Source organism: Cyrtonyx montezumae, unplaced genomic scaffold, assembly GCF_038088225.1.
Source record: "Cyrtonyx montezumae isolate F1298 unplaced genomic scaffold, pur_monq_1.0 scaffold_50, whole genome shotgun sequence".
Lineage (NCBI taxonomy): Eukaryota > Metazoa > Chordata > Aves > Galliformes > Odontophoridae > Cyrtonyx > Cyrtonyx montezumae.
Genome location: NW_027072057.1, coordinates 918,528 through 942,219, shown reverse-complemented (window position 1 = coordinate 942,219; position 23,692 = coordinate 918,528). Strand labels below are relative to the sequence as shown.

The 23,692-nt window shown below is 41.4% G+C and overlaps 1 protein-coding gene across 1 annotated transcript; it reads left to right on the top strand.

Annotated features, from left to right (window-relative positions):
* The first annotated feature begins 6,037 nt into the window (after nt 1–6,037).
* Nucleotides 6,038–23,384, top strand: LOC136056436 (myosin-1B-like). The gene is made up of 38 exons (XM_065748632.1): nt 6,038–6,264; nt 6,344–6,487; nt 6,585–6,741; nt 7,574–7,601; nt 7,698–7,812; nt 7,892–7,984; nt 8,104–8,167; nt 8,254–8,352; nt 8,450–8,553; nt 8,648–8,786; nt 9,714–9,832; nt 9,976–10,125; nt 10,689–10,859; nt 11,624–11,930; nt 12,290–12,363; nt 13,064–13,151; nt 13,239–13,356; nt 14,052–14,175; nt 14,261–14,397; nt 14,496–14,751; nt 16,532–16,774; nt 16,880–17,056; nt 17,141–17,286; nt 17,375–17,465; nt 17,552–17,941; nt 18,047–18,173; nt 18,686–18,804; nt 19,108–19,304; nt 19,682–19,865; nt 19,944–20,109; nt 20,294–20,418; nt 20,593–20,901; nt 21,044–21,247; nt 22,088–22,213; nt 22,303–22,473; nt 22,560–22,664; nt 22,888–22,983; nt 23,114–23,384. Exons 1-38 carry the CDS (start codon nt 6,061–6,063, stop codon nt 23,264–23,266), a joined length of 5,820 nt encoding a protein of 1,939 aa, XP_065604704.1. The 5' UTR covers nt 6,038–6,060; the 3' UTR covers nt 23,267–23,384.
* Nucleotides 23,385–23,692: the final 308 nt, after the last annotated feature.

The window sequence follows — 23,692 nt, the reverse complement described above, 5'->3', positions numbered from 1 at the left end:
AAGGGACCTCTAGAGATCATCAAGTCCAATCCCCCTTCTAAAGCAGTAGGTCACACAGGTAGGAGTCCAGACAGGTCTTGAATATCTGTAGAGAAGACTCCACAGCCTCTCTGGGCAGTTCCAGTTCCAGTGCTCTGTTACTCTGACAGCAAAGTTCTTCCATGTTAGTATGGAACTTCCTGTGTTCCAGTTTCAGCCTCTTAACCCTTGTTATTTTTTTGCATTAACCACAATGCTCTAGCTGCAACCGTACAAGCTATTTCTTACACGCAGACTAGTCAACTCACCAAATCTGTATTTCTCCAACTTAGCGAAAAGGATGTGTTTTGGGACTGTATCAAGGGCCTTGCAGAAGTCCAAGTTGATGGCCTCACTTACTCTTCCTTGGTCTTCTGACGTTGTCAGCCCATCTCAGGAGGTGACCAGATTGGTCAAGTAAGGAAACTCATGTTACCAACTTTTCTATTATTTCAGCTACAACTCCACTATTTAAATATGTTATATCTGCAAGATGAAAATCACTTGAATGATATTATTAAAGAAAAGAAACATAATTAGATAAAAATAAACCAGAAAATGTCATGAACAATGTAGTTGTTCCCATCTGTGTGAATTTCAATCCTCGAGATGCAAGGTGACAAAACAACAAGAAAAACAATGCAAAGTATAGAGTAGATTCAGTAGATTCTTTACCTATATATAACTGAATTTTGAAATTGAATGAATTTTAAATCATTGGTTATATATTCCCCACTTAATACTCTTTTTATTAATTATTAATATCATTGCAATATTGAAGATTTTGAATGGAAAAACATTTTTTGTTCTTTTCCAGGCATTTTTTATTTCATTCTTTTTTTTCTTTTCATTCTGTCTTTTTTTTTTTAAACTTAACTAGCCCTCAGAAGTCACATAACACCCAATTAAGTGATAGAAAGGAGGAAGGAAACAGAATTGCACTGGAATCACAAAATGGTTAAGATTTGATAGTACTTCTTATGGTCATCTGATCCAACCAATCCAAAGACACCTAGGGGAGATTCCCAGGACCATGTAGTGGCAGCTTTTGAAGATCTCCAAGGAAGAAGATTCCTCAGCCTCTCAGCAATCTTTGCCACTGCTCTATCACCCACACAGTGAAGAAGTGATTCCTAATGTTTTGTTGAGAAAGAGATTACTCTTCCATCAGGAATAGTAAGTATGGTCTTAACCTGAGACGGGGGGGGTTGAGGTTAGATATTAGGAGGAAATTTTTCACACAGAGGGTGGTGATGCACTGGAACAGATTGCCCAAGAAGGTTGTGGATGCCCCATCCCTGGAGGCATTCAAAACCAGGTTAGATGTGGCACTGGGAAGCCTGGTCTAGTGGCTGGCGACCCTGCAAATAGCAGAGGGGGTTAAATTGGTGATCATTGTCCTTTTCAACCTAGGCCATTCTATGATATGATATGATAATATGAGGACAAGTGAAAAGAGAAGTGGATTTTAGTAAAGGTTTTGTCATTTTCAAATGCAGAATAAAGAGGAATGAAATAGATGGATGGATAACTAGGAGGGTTGAAAATTGGCTCAGACCCTGAGTTCAAGAGATTGCGATGAATGGCAGTCATAATATACACAGTGGTTCAACACCATGATACATATTATTCAATACTTTCACCAACACCTGGGATAATGATGTGTCATGGTTTTATGATTTTTGGTATTGGTATTCCACATCATAACATCATGTGGTGCACTGGGAGTTGGAGAGTTGATGCACCAGCTCCATAGATCATTGATGGTTCTGGGTATACCTGTCTCAGAAGAGAAGAACTACATTCCCCAGAGCACTGTGCAATGCTTTGCGTTTTTATGTATTTCTACTCAGAGGGAAAAGATAAAAGCTGTCTGCGGTCACGGGACACTCTTTCCTTTGGGATCCACTCAGCAGTGGGTGCTCGCGGCTGTCCGCCTTCAGCGTTAGCGTAAGGCCTTCAGTTTATCGGACACTCTCTCTTGCTCATTTTATTTGTTTTATTAGCTTCAATTCCAATGATATTGTATTATATTGTGTTATTTTGCTTTCTGATATCTTATTTATTAAATTAGCTTTCCTCCTCAGATCATTGCCACTATTTTGTTTTTAGGCCCATCTCCCTTTTTCCCTTTCCCCCTTCCCCTTTCCCGGGGTGAGGGTCCATGGGTCCCCTGCACCAATTGTCACAGAACCAGGCCAAACCAGCCCATAAACCTTTGACATGATGGTACAGAGTGTAACCTTGGCAAATCTGCAGAAGTCAAATGTGAATACAAGCCAACAGTGTGCTGCTATTGTGAAAAAAACCAAATCACATATCAGGGTATGTTCGAAAGAATGTGATCAGCACATGGGAGGAAGATATGATTGTCCATTTGTTAAAGAACAATGTGGAGAAACAGGATGTGGGTTGGTGGGATACTAAAGTGGCCAGCACATACAGCATTCAAGGCAGTCAATCTTGCAAATAGATTTCAGGGTGGTGTGACAGGCTAAAAGTGCTTGACAGGTAGTTGAGAAGATGATAAAGACAAATTCTTGAGAGCATCAGATGATGTCGCAGTGGCTACAAGAAGTGGCTTGGAATGTTCAGCCTGCGTATTGTTTTCTGCTAGGAGGATAGTGCACCATTGCAATAGGTTTTCAAGAGAGGTGAGATGATTTAATGACTTGAAACCATGACTAGGATCCTCCAGATGTCCTTTCTCACTGACATTTCTGTTGTTCTATGAAGTATATGAAGTACCACTTATTTTTATACTGGAGATGGATGAATTTGCAGAGCACTTATTGTTTGGTTTCTAATCAGTATGCTGAATATCAGAACCAGGGTATCAGAAACATTTCATCTCATACAGCAAAACAAGGAAAAATGCTTCTCACTTTATGGAAATAAAAGTTGGTTGTAGTCTCCGCATTCTCTCTTTTCCAAGCTAGATGGAGATGCAAGGCTATGCACAAGATGTCAGTGGTATACGAGCTGCAGAAAGAATATGTGTGAGGTGCTATCTCCTGGAATGAATTCTATGGACTGTAGAAAGTGGCTCATTATTACCAGTTTAAAAACACAGGGAACAGAAAAAGAGCAAGTCATCTGTAATTCCCTCTTTAAACTATTGCCTTGCCAAATTATTGCTATTAGCCTTACGAGGTGAAACAAAATACAAAGTATCAATCTGACAGACAGGATGATATATTGGAAGTGAGATCTTTGAACCAGTGCACTGGAATCCTAGTCATCCTCTTCAATTAACGTGTGCAGAGGACCTAAAAAGCAATCTGAATAATAAAGAATAATTTTCAACTAACACTAGACTTAATGACAAAGTAGGGACTGTATGAGTTCGTATTGCCAAGGGTACTGAGGGCTTTAACCAAAATGAAAATGATGAGTTTTCTTACCGCTATATGGATTTCAACTGCTAAGCTTTCCATTCCTACACGACTTGGAACTCAGCATGTCAAAAGTCAGAGCAGCTCATCCTTGTTCCATGCAAGGAATTCAAATGGTAGAGTGCACCTTACTCCTTGCAAAGGAAACTACAGATCTGCAGGTCCCTGAAGTTATTCCCAGAAAACTAATTAATACCAAATTTCATTATATAGAACAGATAGCATTCTACTTGTGTTTTTCCTTACTTCCTTCCCATAAAATGATAAACATTCATTCTATCTATTGCCTATCTGTAGCACCAGAGAATATGGACACATCACATTGCCTCAGCTGCCCTATGAATTCCAAAAATGCACAAGCAGTTCCCAGTTATTTAATGGACCTCTCCCCAAGTATATCTAATGTTCCCCTCCACTAAGAACTATCATGCTAAGTCTAAAAGCTATCTACACAACTAAACTTTTGTACATGGGTAAACAAGGTGCCTTCCTAAGACACAATGCATAGTTATTGTTGTATCAGAACATGACAACTGCTCTTCTTCCTGCACGTAAATAGCATCCAAAACCTCAGTGAATTTTCCTCAAATTAATTAATCATTCCTTGCTGTTGTTTTTAACATGAAAAGGTATTCTAAGATTAAGAAAAAACATCTTTATTGATCTAAAATTGTATGCTATGGGTTATAATTATGCTAGTTTTGTTATTACTTTATGTTAACAGAAGCATATGGTGGAATAAATCTGCCTACACTACCCAGAATGTGCATTGCTTGCTATAGGAAACAAAAATGTCTTGTCTACATCCACAGATCTGTCTAGACTGAATTTCACAGGAGTTCAGCATTGGGGGGCTGGGAAGGCTGGAAGATTAATATTTGTGATCTTAATTCCATACTTGAGTTTGGAAACCATAGCCACTCTTCAGCATCTTTACAATAGCAATAGAGTTAATACTTTTAATAAACCTAAAAGACAAAGAAAGCACAAAGCTAGTAATTGCTGCTAATCTAACCTGACTGAAACCTCTGCTAGACATATGTCTGAGGGAACTCTCACAGTTGGATATGGAGAACAACAAGACAATACTTTTGAAATCCAGTTTCTAGTTGTAGCCAACTTGCGACAATTCAGAAGAAAGTAAAAGTTGTAAATAAATATATGGTTTAAACAGCCTTTTGAAAGTGAAGAAGAAAAACAGTGAGTTGTAAGTAATTGCACTAAGCTAAACATGACATTGTTGCCCAAAATTTTGCAACTAGATCATTCAAGATATTCCTAGTCTTTATCTGCAAGATTATCTCAGAATAGAATCTCCCTCTTTGCTCTTTGTAAAATTTATCCTTCTCTTTACTGCTGAGTTGTGAGGCACACAAATCTTATATGTCAAACAGCAATTCAGGAGTCAGGAGAACAGAAGCCAAGAATTCCAAGACCTGCTTTACTTGCTGAACAGCACTTCCTTCTTTCACAACCCTAGTCAAAATATTTATAGGAGATTTATTCATGTAGCAAGCAAATATTTCTAAATATATCTATGATGAACATGAATGAGAATCATGTACTCAGTCAAGTTTGCCAAACAATGCTTTGCCAATTTTTTTTTTACCTAAGAAAGAGGAGGAGGGAGTTGCATGTGCCTACCAGAGCTTATAAAAGCACTGCTAGGACAAGCCTGTCTCCACAGAAACCTTTAAGGTAGGAATATAGTTGGCTGGGTGCTGGCAGAATCCCTTTGCATTCCTGCTGACTGTGGAAATGATTTCCTAAAAGGGCTGCCCCTATCAGCAGAGATTTTCTTTCTGATTTCAAGTCATATGCATTTTTTTACTCTGTGGTCTATCCTTGGCCTTCTTTGCAACAGTAATTACAGATGTGTCATTTCTGTTTTTCAGCACTGAGCAGCATCGAGCCTGCGAGCCAGTTGGTGTCACAGGAGGTAAGACTCTGATTTACATATTCCATAGGAATAGATCCTCAGGGAGGAGTTTTATGCAGCTATGTCGGCATTTGCTACAACCCCTTAGATCACTACAAATTAATGCAGTGAATTCCTACTTGGGTTTGCTGTCTAAAACAGCAAATTTGCTTTCATAACACAAGCTATACCTGCTGGGAAATACTTAGCCTTTTACCAAGGAGAACTATTAATAAGAAATTGCCTGTAAACAGAAAATAATGAAAGAGAAGGTGCAATTCTCAGATTCCTCTGAGTATTTTTAGTGAAAAGTTTACTTTTTTTGATACAGCTCAATCTTAAAGGATCAGTTCAAAAAGGAGAAGGCAGAACATCTAGAGAAGCTAAAACTTCAATTTCGAATTCAGAAGAATGTCTTACTAGAACCCAAATGTCAACTCACTTTTCCCTGTAGGCTACTGAAAAACTAATAGATATAAAGAATGTAACCTTAGAGTAGAAAAAAGGAAAGAAAGAAAACTAATCCAAATAAAAGAATGCTGTCGTATTTCAAATCTAAATAAATGAAAAGAATATGTAGAGAAAAGCAGACTAGATTGAAAGGTAAAGAATGAGAGCAGGACACAGTAAAGTGGTGGGTAGAACAAATGCATTTCTTCCTTCACTCAGCACTCTGATATGTTTGTTCCCTTCAGCCCACTGCTGTGGTGAATTACATTAACTGCAGCCATGTCATCAGACGCTGAAATGGCCATTTTTGGAGCGGCAGCCCCTTACCTCCGAAAGTCAGAAAAGGAGAGGATCGAGGCCCAGAACAAGCCTTTTGACGCCAAGACATCTGTCTTCGTGGTACATGCTAAAGAATCCTATGTGAAAAGCACAGTTCAGAGCAAAGAATCGGGGAAAGTCACTGTCAAGACTGAAGGTGGAGAAGTGAGTAAAAGGCAATATGAATTTAATTTGCACTCTGGGCTCTGAGCTGACATGCAGGGATCTGTCTTTTCTTTGTCAGACTCTGACTGTGAAGGAAGATCAAATCTTCTCCATGAACCCTCCCAAGTATGATAAAATCGAGGACATGGCCATGATGACCCACCTCCATGAACCCGCTGTGCTGTACAACCTCAAAGAGCGTTATGCAGCCTGGATGATCTACGTAAGTACCACCAGCTCTCTTCCTTGGGTAGTGTAGCTGGGGAGGACCTCTGTGCCAGGCTGAGTGGAAGTCAACGTGCTGTGTCTGTTCCTCGCAGACCTACTCGGGCCTCTTCTGTGTCACTGTCAACCCCTACAAGTGGCTGCCGGTGTACAACCCAGAGGTGGTGTTGGCCTACCGAGGCAAAAAGCGCCAGGAGGCCCCTCCACACATCTTCTCCATCTCTGACAACGCCTATCAGTTCATGCTGACTGGTGAGTGCCTGGTCTCCTTCAAAGGAATGGTCACAAGTTGCGCCGGGGAAGATTTAGATTAGACCTGAGGAAGCATTTCTTTTCTGAAAGAGTGGTCAGGCACTGGAATGGCCTGCCTAGGGAGGTGGTTGAGGCACCATCCCTAGCGCTGTTCAAGAAGCGTTTAGATGAGGTGCTAAAGGACTTAATTTAGTAGTTGGGTAGAGATAGTGATAGGAGGATGGTTGGACTAGATGATCTTATAGGTCCTTTCCAACCTTATGAACTTATGAACTTATGAAAGCAACCCAAACTGAAGAGCCTCATTGCTCTCACTGGAGTATGTGACAAGCCAGCAACAAACACCACAGAGCTGTATGACAGCAAGTTAAGGAGGAATTAATTTTAAGACAAACTGTACCAGAAACATGCATAGATTCAGCACTATGTGCTATTTACACTTTACTGTACCAAATCCTACATTCTCCTAGTACAGAAGTAAAGCCAGACTCAGAGTTTGTTATTATTTTACAATAATGGAAGAGAAAGAGGATGTATTACTGTTCTATACAGTCCTTTACTTTGAACACAGGTAGGCATTTTGTCTAGATTTCTTGATGAGAACTGTGTGCAGGGCAAGAAAATACACAGTCTGTGTGTGGACCATGTACCTCAGACAGCTGTATGCCTACATTTGTGCTGCCACTGTGGGATATGGAAGCAAATCCATTTCTTTTCTCTGAGAGTTAGTGTTTGGGCTTTCTGAAGGAGCTCCAACTTACAGCTTTACTTTTAAGTCAGCTCAGTGCTACTCAGGATAATGGCTAAAACTTTCTTTTTGCCTCTTTCACAGACCGCGAGAATCAGTCGGTCCTGATCACGTAAGTGCGCTCCGTGTTCAGGTCCCTGTGGGGCTGCCTGTGATGGGGACCTTCTCTCCAACTTCACACTCTCCGTTTCTCTGTTTGGTTTGACAGTGGAGAATCCGGTGCAGGAAAGACTGTGAACACTAAACGTGTCATCCAGTACTTTGCAACAATTGCAGCTAGTGGAGATAAGAAGAAGGAGGAGCAGCCAGCGGGCAAAATGCAGGTGAGCTCCAAAGAATAGGACCCTGCAACTGTCAGATTGATTTGTGAGCTGTAGCATACCAAGAAGATTTCTGTTTCAGGGGACACTCGAGGATCAAATCATCAGTGCCAACCCTCTGTTGGAGGCTTTTGGGAATGCCAAGACTGTGAGGAACGACAACTCCTCACGCTTTGTAAGTTGTTGCCTGCCCTAAGAAAAAATGACTCTTTTCCTCATCAACACAACAACTGAAATATTTTCAGAGTCGGAGATGGGAAGGTGGATCTAGGTCTCATTTTTTTACTCTTTCAGGGTAAATTCATCAGAATCCACTTTGGTGCCACAGGCAAACTGGCTTCTGCTGACATTGAAACATGTAAGAGACTCTCCAGGCCTGATTGATCGCGTTCCTTCTGACCGTCCTTGGTTCTTGCGCTAACTTTCTCCTACCGTCCTTGTCAGATCTGCTGGAGAAGTCCAGGGTCACCTTCCAGCTGAAGGCAGAAAGAAGCTACCACATCTTTTATCAGATCATGTCCAACAAGAAGCCAGAGCTAATTGGTAGGAACTTCTCCGAACATAGTACACTGAACAATATTTTTCATTCATTTCCACGCCAGTGCTGTTTGATCCGTACGTGTTTTGTCCTTCTTCTCAGAAATGCTACTGATCACCACCAACCCATATGACTATCAGTATGTGAGTCAAGGAGAGATCACAGTGCCCAGCATTAATGACCAGGAGGAGCTGATGGCCACTGATGTAAGCAATGCACAGACGTTTTCTTGGTCGGATTCTGACCTAGAAGCAGGCATAGTACTTACATCTAAGTATTCTTCAATTCTTCCTTTGTTAGAGTGCCATTGACATTCTGGGCTTCACTCCTGATGAAAAGACAGCCATTTACAAGCTGACGGGGGCTGTCATGCACTACGGCAACCTGAAGTTTAAGCAGAAGCAGCGGGAAGAGCAGGCAGAGCCAGATGGCACAGAAGGTATTAGCGCAATTTATACGGAAACACTTGCTAATACAGGCAGTAATTGCTGTTCAGACTCATGGACTCAGTCCATCTTTTCCCCTGATGCTACTACTGCAGCGAATAAGAGTGTCCTAAATAGTGGTCTTCCTGGAAGAACACAACTCCATGGGAGACGCAGACTACTATGAAATATGCAAATAGAAGGGCCAGGGAATCCTAACCACACTTCCATTGTCTGACATAGCACTAGTTAGGCAGAAGAAAGACAAGGGGTGCTTCTATTTTGAATGGCAGCTTTCTACATCTGGCACACAACCGGGAGCCACTCCACTCACTGACGTTCACGTACCCAGGCAGCTATGATCATTTGTCATCAGTGGTAGGCACCTCCTGAAGTTGTTGTTTCCACATAAAAATAACCCAGAACCCTGACGCTGCTCTGCCCAAAGGCCTGTGTATAGCTCCTGCTTAATAGGGAAAATGTAGTCCTGCTATGAGTGCTTTAGGAGATACCATATTTGTACATGTGGTGTAATGCTTCACTAATCTTTCTCTCTAATGACAATAGAATTTCAATGACTCTAATAAGTACAGCATATCTCGCTACCAACCTGTTTCCTCTTATGTTTGTTCAGAAATAGTAACATGGCAAAAAGCTATGAAAATGGCCTTTTGTCTTGCTAGCCACTTCAAACTTTGCTTGAACATTGTTAATTCATTTGGAAACATTTTTACATTCAAAAGTCTGAACTGGAAAAAAAAGTAAAACATAAGAAAAACAACCAACGGAAAAAAGCACACTCAAACTGTTATCAAGAGAGGGTACAAATCTTGTAAGTCGATGATTCACAGTATGTGAGATTTATGCAGAAGCCATTCCAAATTACTAAAAGATACATCTACTGGGGAGCTAATACTTGATCCTGTTGTGTGTTTGTTTAGTTGCTGACAAGGCTGCCTACCTGATGGGTCTGAACTCAGCAGACCTGCTCAAGGCCCTGTGCTACCCCCGCGTCAAAGTTGGGAATGAATTTGTGACCAAGGGTCAGACTGTACAGCAGGTAACAAAAAACTGGTGTTTGGCAACTGACACCTCCTTCAAGAACAAGCTCTATGACTAGCATCTGGGCAGTGTTTTGATAGCTGAAACCCTAGACTTTCACTTTTGTTCTGCACGATAACTACAAATCTGGTTTTGTTTTAGGTGTACAACTCAGTTGGTGCACTGGCAAAGGCTGTCTTTGAGAAAATGTTCTTGTGGATGGTTGTTCGCATCAACCAGCAGCTGGATACCAAGCAGCCCAGGCAGTACTTCATTGGTGTCCTGGATATTGCTGGCTTTGAGATCTTTGATGTAAGAGTTATATTTTATTAACACAGTTTTAAGAGTAACTCTACTGTGGGTTGAATGATTTAAGAAGAAACTGTCTTTTATTTTTTTTTTCTTTTTTTTTAAAGAGTTTTGATTTTTTCTGATTGTATCTAAGGAATCATAACTCCTACAAGGTTTTCTTGAGAATAGCTTTTTGTTGCTCATATTCCAACTGAAATTCATAAATGTAGGCTTTTTACTATTTACGAACAGCAGAATATCGTTTTGTAACTAATACATAGGCACAAAAATCTATAGACACAGTCTATGCCTAGGTGGTTTGTGGTATGCTTTTAAATCAGTTACTGTTAATCCTGGATCAGTCTAGTATATATCAAAACTGAGAAATTTAAAGTAGTTCATAAAAATATGGATAAAGTTTTGCTTGGTAGCAGAGACATCTTGACAAGTTCCAAATTCTTGGTTGAGTGAAGAAGGCTCCTCTTACAGATCCTTTTGTAATTTGTTAAAAAAGAAATAGCACTCTTCTTTATCCTTCTTTATTCATATTTATATTAATAATAAACTTTATCTATATTCCGCAGTTCAACAGTCTGGAACAGCTGTGCATCAACTTCACCAATGAGAAACTGCAACAGTTCTTCAACCACCACATGTTCGTGCTGGAGCAGGAGGAGTACAAGAAGGAAGGCATTGACTGGGAGTTCATTGACTTTGGGATGGATCTGGCTGCCTGCATTGAGCTCATTGAAAAGGTATCTTTTAATTTACAATGTTTAATATGAAAGAATCATAAAATCAAATAATTATAGAAAGATAGAATGACTTGAGCCAGAAGGGACACTAAAGTCCAATCAGTTCCAAGCCCCTGAAGTGGGTAGAAGTATCTTCTGCTAGATCAGATTGTCCAGGGTCTCATCCAGTCTGGCCTTGAACATGTTGTGGTATGGAGTATCTGCAGCTTTCCTGGGCAGCCTGTCATCACCCTCTGAGTAAAGAATTACATTCTTTTAGTTAAAACTGTTCTCCTTTGCTCTATCTCTATCAAACCATGTAAAAAGTTGCTTTCCATTCTGTTTATAAACTCTCTCTAAATACTGGGAGGCTGTATGTGTCCCCAGAGCCTTCTCGTCTCCAGGCAATCTCCCTGAACAAACACTGCTCTCTCAGCTTTTCTACACAGGAGAGATGCTCCAGCCCTCACTGCATATTCATGACCCTGCTCTGCACTCACTCCACAGCTCCACCTCCTTGTGCTAGAAACCCCAGTCCTAGGTGAAGTTCTCGAGATGGGGTTTCACAAGAGCAAAGTAGAGGAGGAAAAACACCTCCCTTGACCTTCTGGCAACCCTTCTTTGGTGCAACCTAGGATACAATCTCACATCTTGCTCCACTGAGCAAAAGTATTCCACTTCAAAAGGCATGAGAGTTTTAATATTATCCCATTCAGGAAGCTGTTTTTCTCTCTGTGATTCTTGTTCCCTTTTCAATTCTTTCTCTTTCCTTTTGCTTCTCCCAGCCCATGGGCATCTTCTCCATCCTGGAAGAGGAGTGCATGTTCCCCAAGGCAACTGACACCTCTTTCAAGAACAAGCTCTATGACCAGCATCTGGGCAAGTCCAACAACTTCCAGAAGCCTAAACCTGGCAAAGGCAAGGCAGAGGCCCACTTCTCCCTAGTGCACTACGCTGGCACAGTGGACTACAACATCTCTGGCTGGCTTGACAAGAACAAGGACCCCTTAAATGAAACTGTTGTGGGGCTGTACCAGAAATCATCTCTGAAGACACTGGCCTTACTGTTTGCCTCTGCTGGTGGAGAGGCAGGTCAGCACTTATTTTTTCTTATTTTTTTATTTACTTAGTTACACTTTGATAACAGTGAATATCAGTAGAATGTCCTTCAGAAACTGCATTTTGTGCAGGGTCTTTCATGACTGGAATTTATTAATGAAGGAAAACCAATAAATCTGTCTCTGATCTCCACTCAGCTATGATAATCCTGAAGTTCATCAGAACTCTTGGTCCCCTGTATTTTAGTCTGTATGTTTCCCCTACTTCCAGCCTTTTCCTAGTTTCCTTTCTTAGCTTGAATGTTACATATGACCAAGATTCTTACAGTCTCACAAAGAAAAAAAACTCTACAACTCAAAGTTGTAATAACATTTTATTTTGCTATTCTTCAGAAAGTGGTGGTGGTGGCAAGAAAGGAGGCAAGAAGAAGGGTTCTTCTTTCCAGACTGTATCAGCTCTTTTCAGGGTAAGTACAGAAGTAATTATCTCTCTTGATCTCTCTCTTCTTGATTCCTGAAGATTCTGACATCCTAAGTTAAATTCAACAAGGCACTTATTGAACCTGTTAGCATTTTTCTCTGTATCAGAAATGTCTTTTAAATTATTAGAAAGGGCTATCTTCAAGTCAGATGAGGCCAGGGGAAAGATAGCCTTATATTTAGTCTCTCCTTGAATGTTAGAACAAGTGCCTTAGGTCAGGCTACCGTTTCATTTAATTGTATGTATGTGGGTTAGTAAGACTAAGTTCTCCTCTTTCGTGGAAGAGCAATGGTGGATGTGCATGTCTGCCTGAAGGAATGTCTAGTCTGGATATGTGCATGCATTCACAAATGATTATACACATTAAGAAAAAGCAACAGGGAAATGCCAACACCAGCTACCACCCCTCCAAAGAGTGAGGCAGATGGAAACACTCTTTTTTGAACAGTAGATATGATCTGGCATTCTGTACAGTTTTTCATATTGTGTAAAATATATACATCTCTGAACAGCTTTGCCACTGCTTCAAACCAGGACTTCAAGACTAAAAACTATAAAAAACCTGAGATTTATATGGTTCTAAATGGGAGTATTAAGTCCATTATTCCCTTACAGCCCCTCCTATACCTCACATAACTTCAGAGGTAACATCTGTTAGTGAAAAACCTTTGTTCATGATTCCACAGGAGAACCTGAACAAGCTGATGACCAATCTACGGAGCACTCACCCTCATTTTGTGCGCTGTATCATCCCCAATGAAACAAAAACTCCTGGTAAGAACTTAAAGTACAGAGAAATCTTAGTGTGGAGAAGCCATTACGCTCTATGCTTTATAATGAAATATCAAATAATTTGCTTAGGTGCCATGGAGCATGAACTGGTGCTGCACCAGCTGCGTTGCAATGGTGTGCTAGAAGGAATCAGAATTTGCAGAAAGGGATTCCCCAGCAGAATCCTCTATGCAGACTTCAAACAGAGGTCAGACTTTCCCACTTTCCATTCAGTCTTTACTACTTAAGTGGACTTCTTAACTATATTAAGATTGATGGCTATTTTGAATTTTAAAAATTAACTAATTAAATCTGAAGAAAAGGAAAATAGCTGGAATGCATAACCAAAACCAGAATGTATGGGTAGCATAGGAGAAATTGTTGTGAGATGAAGGGCTCATGTTCTCACTGATTTTTACTCATCAAAAAATCAAGCTTTGCCAAAGTGTCTGACTATGGAAGCAAACTAGAGCTACATAGGCTCATGCTTATGAGATTAAGAAAATGAAGATTGATACACGGATACAAAAACATTTTATGCAAAAATAAAAAACTTATAATGCTTTATACATTGTTTCATTTGATAGTTTCAGGGTAAGATGATTTCTTACCACACACAGAGTGGCAAGACTCCTGTCCAGCAAATTTATATTTAAGAACAACAGCATAATTTAAGAAACAAAGATAACAGAAAGCAATAGTTGGAGATCAGAATCATATTTACACCTAAGCTTTAATACTTTCTTCCATTTTGTTGTTGGATTTGGACTTAATTATTAATGTTATCTATAAAAGGGGGTAGAATGCCACAGGCTCCTTCTACAGCAAATACCATTAATTACAATAAAAAGAAAAACTTATGAATCGAGACTACATTAATTCAATTTATCTTTCATTGCACAGATACAAGGTGCTTAATGCCAGTGCCATCCCTGAGGGACAGTTCATTGACAGCAAGAAAGCTTCTGAGAAGCTTCTTGGGTCAATCGATGTGGACCACACCCAGTACAAATTTGGTCATACCAAGGTACAAATACTGCTTGACTGAAGTGCTACGTATCTGTATTTTGTAGTACCTGAAAATTATGTGCAGTGATATTCCCTTTCTCAAGGTGTTCTTCAAAGCTGGGCTGTTGGGACTCCTGGAGGAGATGAGGGATGAGAAGCTGGCACAGCTCATCACTCGCACACAGGCCAGGTGCAGGGGCTTCCTGATGAGAGTGGAGTACCGCAGAATGGTGGAGAGAAGGTAGGTGTTTCCCATCTTTGGTTAAGATCACTGTATTTGGGACCTGTTACCACTCATTGCAGTCAAAATTTTCAATGCACATTTTAATTATTCTTCAGGGAGTCCATCTTCTGCATTCAGTACAATGTTCGTTCATTCATGAATGTCAAGCACTGGCCCTGGATGAAGCTGTTCTTCAAGATCAAGCCCCTGCTGAAGAGTGCAGAGTCTGAGAAGGAGATGGCCAACATGAAAGGGGAGTTTGAGAAAACCAAGGAAGAGCTTGCAAAGTCTGAGGCAAAGAGGAAGGAGCTGGAGGAGAAAATGGTGTCCTTGCTACAGGAGAAAAATGACTTGCAGCTCCAAGTGCAGGCTGTGAGTATTATTAATATATTTATTCCTGAGAGGAAGCAAGCAAAGTTTAAGTTCTCTTTCACAGAACCCTCCAACTGCTCACAAAACTGCCTTAAAAATATTCAAACCTGAATCACTAAAGGTAAAATTCATTGTCACCATTATAATGTGGAGTTGCAACTAGGGAAGATTTTTCTACGTCTCAGAGCCTGTAGGTATGTTACTCCATGTAAGTTCACATTATAAGTCCCAAATGTAGTCAGTAGTGATTTAGTATATACAGATAGTGGAGAGATAGTAGAGCTGACTACAAACACTGTCTTTAATCAGTTTCCAAGATAAAAACAGCCTTGTGACGTTTCTTATGATATATGCTATCTCATCTGTACTCCTGCAGCCACTACTACTCCAGAAAGACACAAATACCCTCTGCATCCAAATATAATTCCCAACTCATTCAATGTATACAATGTTCTTTTGCACACCAAAAGTTTTGGAATGTTTGGCAGTTTTTTTAATCATGTAAGGGTCTACTTCACAGCTTTAGAAAAGAGTAATAGAATCATTTAATCGTAGAATCGACAAGGTTGGAAAAGACCTAAAAGATCATCCAGTCCAACCGTTCACTTATCACCAATAGCTCCCACTAAACCATGTCCCTCCACACAACATCCAAATATTCCTTGAACACCCCCAGGGTCAGTGACTCAACCACCTCTCTGGGCAGTCCATTCGAGTGCCTGACCACCCTTTCAGAGAAGCATTTCCTAATGTCCAGCCTGAATCTCCCTTGGTGCAGTTTGAAGCCATTCCCCCTTGTCCTATCGCTAATTACGCGAGAGATGAGGCCAACCCCCAGCTCACTTCAGGAAGTTATAGAGAGCAATAAGGTCTCCCTTGAGCCTCCTCTTCTCCAGGCTGAACATTCCCAGCTCCTTCAGTCTCTCCCCATAACGCCTGTGCTATAGACACCTCACCAGCCTTGTTGCCATTCTTTGAATGCATTCCAGGGCCTCAATGTCTTTCCTGCAGCGAGGGGCCCAAAACAAGACACAGTACTCAAGTTGTGGCCTCACCAGTGCTGAGTACAAGGGGACAATTACTTATCTGTTCCTGCTGGCAACATTGTTTCTGATGCAAGCCAGAATGGCCTTGGCCTTATTGGCCACCTGGGCACACTGTCAACTCATGTCCAACATCAATCAATACCCCCAGGTCCATTTCCTCTACACAGTCTTCCAGCCATTCCGCCTCAAGCTTGTAGCATCACCTGGGGTTGTAGTGGCCAAAGTGCAGGAACCAGCATTTGGTCTTGTTAAACCTCATCCCATTGTCTTCAACCCAGCTCCCCAGCTTGTCCAGATCCCACTGTAGAGACTCGCTACCCACAGGCAGATTGACACTTCCAGATTCCAGTGGCCAAACACAATTGCATTTAGATTATGTACTGCTTTACCAAATTCAAATTCAGTTATGCCAATAAAAGCCTTCACAAAGATGAAGCAAAAAGATTTCTATACAATTACACACACATAAACTTTCAAGCAAAGAAATAAAAGTCTGCAGTAGAAAATGATTTTCTATGTATTTTCAAATGTTATTGATAAATACAGCAAGTAAGATTTGAGGATGAAATAGAACTAAGAAACTATTCTAATTAAAACAAAACAAAACAAAACCTTCTATACACAATAGAAAAAAATAGAAATTCAATGTCTACTTTTCTGAAACAAATGACTCCATTTCTATTCAAAGATTGTTAGATTTCTAAAGTAGAAAAATTACTATCTTTCCCGAACAGGAAGCTGATGCTTTGGCTGATGCTGAGGAAAGATGTGACCAGCTCATCAAAACCAAAATCCAGCTGGAAGCCAAAATTAAGGAGGTGACAGAACGAGCTGAGGATGAGGAGGAAATTAATGCTGAGCTGACAGCCAAGAAGAGGAAACTGGAGGATGAATGTTCCGAATTGAAAAAAGATATTGATGACCTGGAGTTAACTCTGGCCAAGGTTGAGAAGGAGAAGCATGCCACTGAAAACAAGGTATGAGGCAGAAGATATCCCTCACACTCCAGAAAAGAGCACTGTGTTGTTACGGGAGGCTTTTACCTATTAGCTTTAATTACACTTGCTTCCTTCTTGTCAAAGGTGAAAAACCTCACAGAGGAAATGGCAGCCCTGGATGAGAATATAGCCAAGCTGACAAAAGAGAAGAAAGCCCTCCAAGAGGCCCATCAGCAGACACTGGATGACCTGCAGGCAGAAGAGGACAAAGTCAATACACTGACCAAAGCGAAAACCAAGCTGGAACAGCAAGTGGATGATGTAAGCAAAATGCATACAGCCATTACAGGACAGTTGTGGAAATAAACATAATCAGCAGAGCACTGATAGTCTTATTCTGTTTAGCTGGAAGGGTCCCTGGAGCAAGAGAAGAAACTGCGCATGGACCTTGAGAGAGCTAAGAGGAAACTTGAAGGAGACTTGAAGCTGTCCCATGATAGCATAATGGACTTGGAAAATGATAAACAGCAGCTGGATGAGAAACTGAAGAAGTAAGTGTGGTTGTGGGACACCTGAGTGCTGGGAAGGAACACTTAGGAGTTTTGTTCATTCACTAACACCATTTATCTTGTACAAAAGGAAAGACTTTGAAATCAGCCAGATCCAGAGCAAAATTGAGGATGAGCAAGCCCTGGGCATGCAGCTACAGAAGAAGATCAAGGAGTTGCAGGCAAGTCTCTGGTCCTTCCCTTGTGCCCTTCAGAAAACATCAGCAGGAGGAGGACATGCGTGTAAAGGGTCCCTGATGTTCCCTAGGCCCGCATTGAGGAACTGGAGGAGGAAATTGAGGCAGAGCGAACCTCTCGGGCAAAAGCAGAGAAGCACCGGGCTGACCTCTCCAGGGAGCTGGAGGAGATCAGTGAGCGCCTGGAGGAAGCAGGAGGGGCTACAGCAGCTCAGATCGATATGAACAAGAAACGTGAGGCAGAATTTCAGAAGATGCGGCGTGACCTCGAAGAGGCCACACTGCAGCACGAAGCCACAGCTGCTGCCCTGCGGAAGAAGCATGCGGACAGCACAGCAGAGCTTGGGGAGCAGATCGACAACCTGCAGCGAGTCAAGCAGAAGCTGGAGAAGGAGAAGAGTGAGCTGAAGATGGAGATCGATGACTTGGCCAGCAACATGGAGTCTGTCTCCAAAGCCAAGGTACAACATTACCTCATACACTTGTTGTCCCATTAGAAATGTGTGGAATTCATCCATTTATGGGGAGTGTGCATTGCAAATATTTTTTTGTATGTTGACACATAGGCAAGCCTGGAGAAGACATGCCGAGCTTTGGAAGATCAGCTGAGTGAGATAAAGACAAAAGAAGAGGAGCATCAACGGATGCTCAATGATGTTAATGCTCAAAGAGCTCGTCTGCAGACAGAATCAGGTGAGACATTCATAACTTAGATATGTCATTGATCAATGTCAGAGAGTTGAGTCAGTTCCATTTAAAGTAGAGAAGACACAGAGAGGAACTCATCAATGACTGCAAATACATGAAAGGAAGGATAAAAGTATAGTGAGGCTCTATTCTGAACTGCCATTGCCAGGATAAGAGGTATTGGGTACAAACTAGAACACACCAAGCTCCATATAAACGTCATGAACATCATCAGAGAACTGAGCAATTTGATCTAGAGCACTGTCTTCTAGATGCGATTAGACAACATGATCTCTGAAAATCCCTTCCAACTTCTTTGTTTCTGTGTTTCTGTGATTAACTTAGTGTAAAATTACCTTTCTGGCCATGAGAGCTGTCCAACAAAATTTCTCCTATAAGGAGAAATGTATGAATTAATAATACAAGTTTTTGAAATATATTTGACAAATATATTCTCTTAAAGCCCTAATTTTCCACAACATTGTCATCAAAGGCCTGTATATCTGCAAACTTCCCAGGTGAATATTCACGCCAGGTGGAGGAGAAAGATGCTCTGATTTCTCAGCTGTCTCGAGGCAAACAGGCATTCACTCAACAGATTGAGGAACTCAAGAGGCACTTAGAGGAGGAGATAAAGGTGAGGAGGTTTTCCAAAATTCTATCTTATCCAGTGCATCCCTCAGACCAAGAGGTGCTTCAGACACATCTATAATTACAGAAACGTGATGTTGAGAAGGGAAAAATAGTCAATTCAGCACAAGTCATTTAATCTTTCTGATACCACCTATCCTTTAAAATGTTGCAAATTCCCAGCTACTTCTTCCTCATTCATTGTATTGCCATTATTGTAATGGAAGAATTATCAAGTCCAATAACTGTTCACTCAGGACATTTCCTAAGAGATTTCTATTCTCCAACATACTACAACTTCTGCCCTCAGGCCAAGAACGCCCTGGCCCACGGCTTGCAGTCTGCCCGCCATGACTGTGACTTGCTCCGGGAACAATATGAGGAGGAGCAGGAAGCCAAGGGTGAGCTGCAGCGTGCCCTGTCCAAGGCCAACAGCGAAGTGGCCCAGTGGAGAACCAAATATGAGACGGATGCGATTCAGCGCACAGAGGAGCTGGAGGAGGCCAAGTAAGTGGGAAAGTGGGAAAGGCTGGCAATGAGTCGTGGAAATCTGAAGAAATGACAGAGATACTGAAGAGCAAAATCCAAATAGCAGTTTGGAGAGGAGTGTTGTGAAGGGGAAATCTGTGCTGTTGAGACAGTGGTTTCAAAAAGACAAATTGGCGATATGACAGAGAATGCAAGAGAAAGGCAATGTATGATGTATGCAGAGAGATGAGGAATGCTCTGGACTTGAGGAAAGGAGAAGGGAATGAAGAGTGGGAAACGGTCTGCACGAGGTGCATCTGGGCAGAATACTGTAGAGTGCCTAAGTACAGTGGTGAAAACCACAGAAAAATCTCCACTTTGCTCCCAAATACTGAGCTGTGCTTACAACCTCCCAGGAAGAAGCTGGCACAGCGCCTGCAGGATGCAGAGGAACATGTTGAAGCTGTGAATGCCAAATGTGCTTCCCTGGAGAAGACAAAGCAGAGACTGCAGAATGAGGTGGAGGACCTGATGATTGATGTGGAACGAGCGAATGCTGCCTGTGCAGCTCTGGACAAGAAGCAGAAGAACTTTGACAAGGTACTGTGGGCTCCAGCCCCGTGTTTCCTGGGCAGAACATGATTGCCACATCCATACTCACGCCCTGTTGCTCCTCAGATATTGTCAGAGTGGAAGCAGAAGTACGAGGAAACGCAGTCTGAGCTGGAGGCCTCCCAGAAGGAGTCTCGCTCCCTCAGCACGGAGCTGTTTAAGATGAAGAATGCCTATGAGGAGTCCCTGGACCACCTGGAAACGCTGAAGCGTGAGAACAAGAACTTGCAGCGTAAGTGCATGGCCTCTTGCTCTTACAGGACTTTCTCACAAGTGTGTCTTTCCATCTCTCCACACATTTGTTTGCCAGATCTACAAAGATTTCTTCACCTTAATGTGCTAGGGCTCTACTTTTTTTTTTCTTTTTTTTTTCTTTTTTTTGCATATTACAATATAGCTTATCTTTACTTGCACAGAGGAGATTTCTGACCTCACGGAGCAGATTGCAGAGGGAGGAAAAGCGATTCATGAGCTGGAGAAAGTGAAGAAGCAAATTGAGCAGGAGAAGTCTGAACTTCAAGCCTCTCTAGAGGAAGCAGAAGTAAATCCTTCATTTCTTAAATTTGAGAATACAAAATACATTGAGCTTAATTATTCCCTTTTGATACAAAGGAAGCCTCAGTTTTCCTTTGCTGACATGATACTATATGCAGTTTTTCAGCAAAACAACTCATGTAAACATACTGATATTGTCATATACATAATTAATTGACAGGCCTCCCTTGAACATGAAGAGGGGAAGATCCTGCGCCTCCAACTGGAGCTCAACCAGGTCAAATCTGAGATTGACAGGAAGATTGCAGAGAAAGATGAGGAAATTGACCAGCTGAAGAGAAATCACCTCAGAATTGTGGAGTCCATGCAGAGCACTCTGGATGCTGAGATCAGGAGCAGGAATGAAGCCCTAAGGCTGAAGAAGAAGATGGAGGGAGACCTCAATGAAATGGAGATCCAGCTCAACCATGCCAACCGCATGGCTGCAGAGGCACAAAGGAACCTGAGAAACACACAAGGAGTACTCAAGGTATGTCAAAACTAAACCCGCACTCATTGATTTCTCCCAAAGGTAAAAATGTTTTGGTGATTCAACTCTAACAGTTCTACACTGATGTGAAAATAGCAAAACAGGAAGAATATGCCTCCCAATGTTTCCTCTGTCTTACCAGGATGCACAGATACACCTGGATGATGCTCTCAGGTCACAGGAGGACCTGAAGGAGCAGGTGGCCATGGTGGAGCGCAGAGCAAACCTGTTGCAGTCTGAAACTGAAGAGCTACGGGCAGCCCTGGAGCAGACGGAGCGCTCCAGGAAGGTGGCTGAGCAGGAGCTCCTGGATGCAAGTGAGCGTGTGCAGCTCCTCCATACCCAGGTCAGCCTATAAATGTAACAAATATTCATACTTCTGCACCATACAAAAAACAAAAACAAAAAAAATAGGACCTGTTTGAATTTAAATGGCATTTAGTAAATTAGGTGTTGTAGTGCTCACAGTACAAAAAAGAAATACTAAAACTTTTCATCTGCAGATACAGCATAATTTCATTAGACTACAGTATAAATATTTGAAAAGTGATCTTTTAGCAAAGTCATTGTAAGTATTCTGTAGATTCTGCTAATTTACTTCCAGCAGCTAGATTGAAAATGGTAAGAAATGATTACATTGATTTTCTTGGCCAGTATAAATCCCTTCCGTGTTGACTCACAGACTGTGAGGAAAAGTTTTATGGAGGACATTCTTGAATTATTGAAGTATATCACAGCCAAGGGAAAAAAAAGCTTCCCCAGCAGCTCCATTAAAACAGAATTCCATGAGACCTAATGGCACAGTTCACATTTAAAAGCAATATTTTGCAATGTTCTTAATTTGATATTACAAGGAAGTGGAAACAAAATGATGATGTTGATGCTCTTCAGCAGAACACAAAAGACAATCAACACCAAAGTGAAACTGGACATATTTCCCAAATTCAGAGCAAAATGTGAGAAACAGTTCCCAGAGAACTCACATAATTATGTGACCCATTTCAGTTTTTTAATGAGTATATCCCACTTGCTCTCCAGCAGTCTTCTGCCACTACTATTAATGAGATATTCCTCGTACAAACATTAAGAAAACCCTATAGTGGGTATAATAGTGGGTAAATTACTTTTTCTAAATACGATATGTTAAATTCACTGGAGAAAACACAGTATGCTTTTTCTTCAACAGAACACCAGTTTGATCAACACCAAGAAGAAGCTGGAATCAGATATTTCTCAAATTCAGAGTGAAATGGAGGATACCATCCAGGAAGCCCGCAATGCTGAAGACAAGGCCAAGAAGGCCATCACTGATGTGAGTTGAGGCACTCCTCCACTGCTGATTGTGAATGCATTCTCCCTCAGAATACAGTCACAAAATGCCTGTGATTCTTTCTTATCCAGGCAGCCATGATGGCAGAAGAGCTGAAGAAGGAGCAGGACACCAGTGCCCACCTGGAGAGGATGAAGAAGAACCTGGACCAGACGGTGAAGGACCTGCAGCACCGTCTGGACGAGGCAGAGCAGCTGGCCCTGAAGGGAGGCAAGAAGCAAATCCAGAAGCTGGAGGCCAGGGTGCGTAGGACTGGTATTTGTTCAAGCATGTGCAATCCTAGGTCAGAGGTAGCAGGGAAGCTCCAACAATGGGTTTCTCATTGTAGGTGCGAGAGCTGGAAGGGGAGGTTGATGCTGAGCAGAAGCGCAGCGCTGAAGCCGTGAAGGGTGTGCGCAAATATGAGAGGAGGGTGAAGGAGCTGACCTACCAGGTAAGGCAGAAAAAGCTTTTTCTTACTCATCCTTCTCTCATGAATGTTGCATATTGACATTGTGATTTCTTCCTGTTGCTCTCTTTCACTGACAACGTTAACATGATTTTTCTCTTTTTCCCTACTGCACAGCCATGTTCCCTGAGGCATGTTACTATCTTTCTTTCAAATAGAGTAAGGGGGGAGGATAGGAAGTGTTACTGTTATTTGACTTTTTCTGTAGTCTGAAGAAGACCGGAAGAATGTTCTCAGGCTCCAGGACCTGGTGGACAAACTGCAAATGAAAGTGAAATCCTACAAAAGGCAGGCTGAGGAGGCTGTAAGTATCATTCTGAAACTGACCAAAACCTCTTCTGGTGGAGATGGAACTTCGTTTTGTTTTTGTTCTTTTTTTTTTTTCCTGTGCAGCTTTTGCACTGTTGTTTTCATTACTCCCTTCCCCTGCACAGGAGGAGCTGTCCAATGTCAACCTTTCCAAATTCCGCAAGATCCAGCATGAGCTGGAGGAAGCTGAGGAGCGGGCTGACATTGCAGAGTCACAGGTGAACAAGCTCCGTGTGAAGAGTCGAGAGTTTCATAAAAAGATAGAAGAGGAGGAATGAGGCTCGCAAGGCTAAAATGTGACTCGAAGCATGCATAAAATGTACACAATTTGCTGCTTTTTTATGTAATTGTCATTTATGTCTAGGCAATAAAGAGATTATAGACCTTTGCATATGATTAGCATGTTGCACTTATTTTGGAAGGTATTCTTTACTTTTAAATTGAATATACTGCTTATGTTTACATTTAGAAGTATTGTAAACAGGAATATATTTATTTACAATTTTTTAAATATAGTGGGAATGATGATGACTAGCACAAATTAATTGCCATTTCAAAGATGGGGATAGTGTAAAGTATTCACAGTTTAAAAACCATGGAAAAAAAAAGTAGTCAAGAGAAAATCAAGAAATATGATAATTTTTTCTAAAGAATTAGTATTATATTGGAAAAGTCTGCTACACAGAGTGAGTTTGAATATAGAT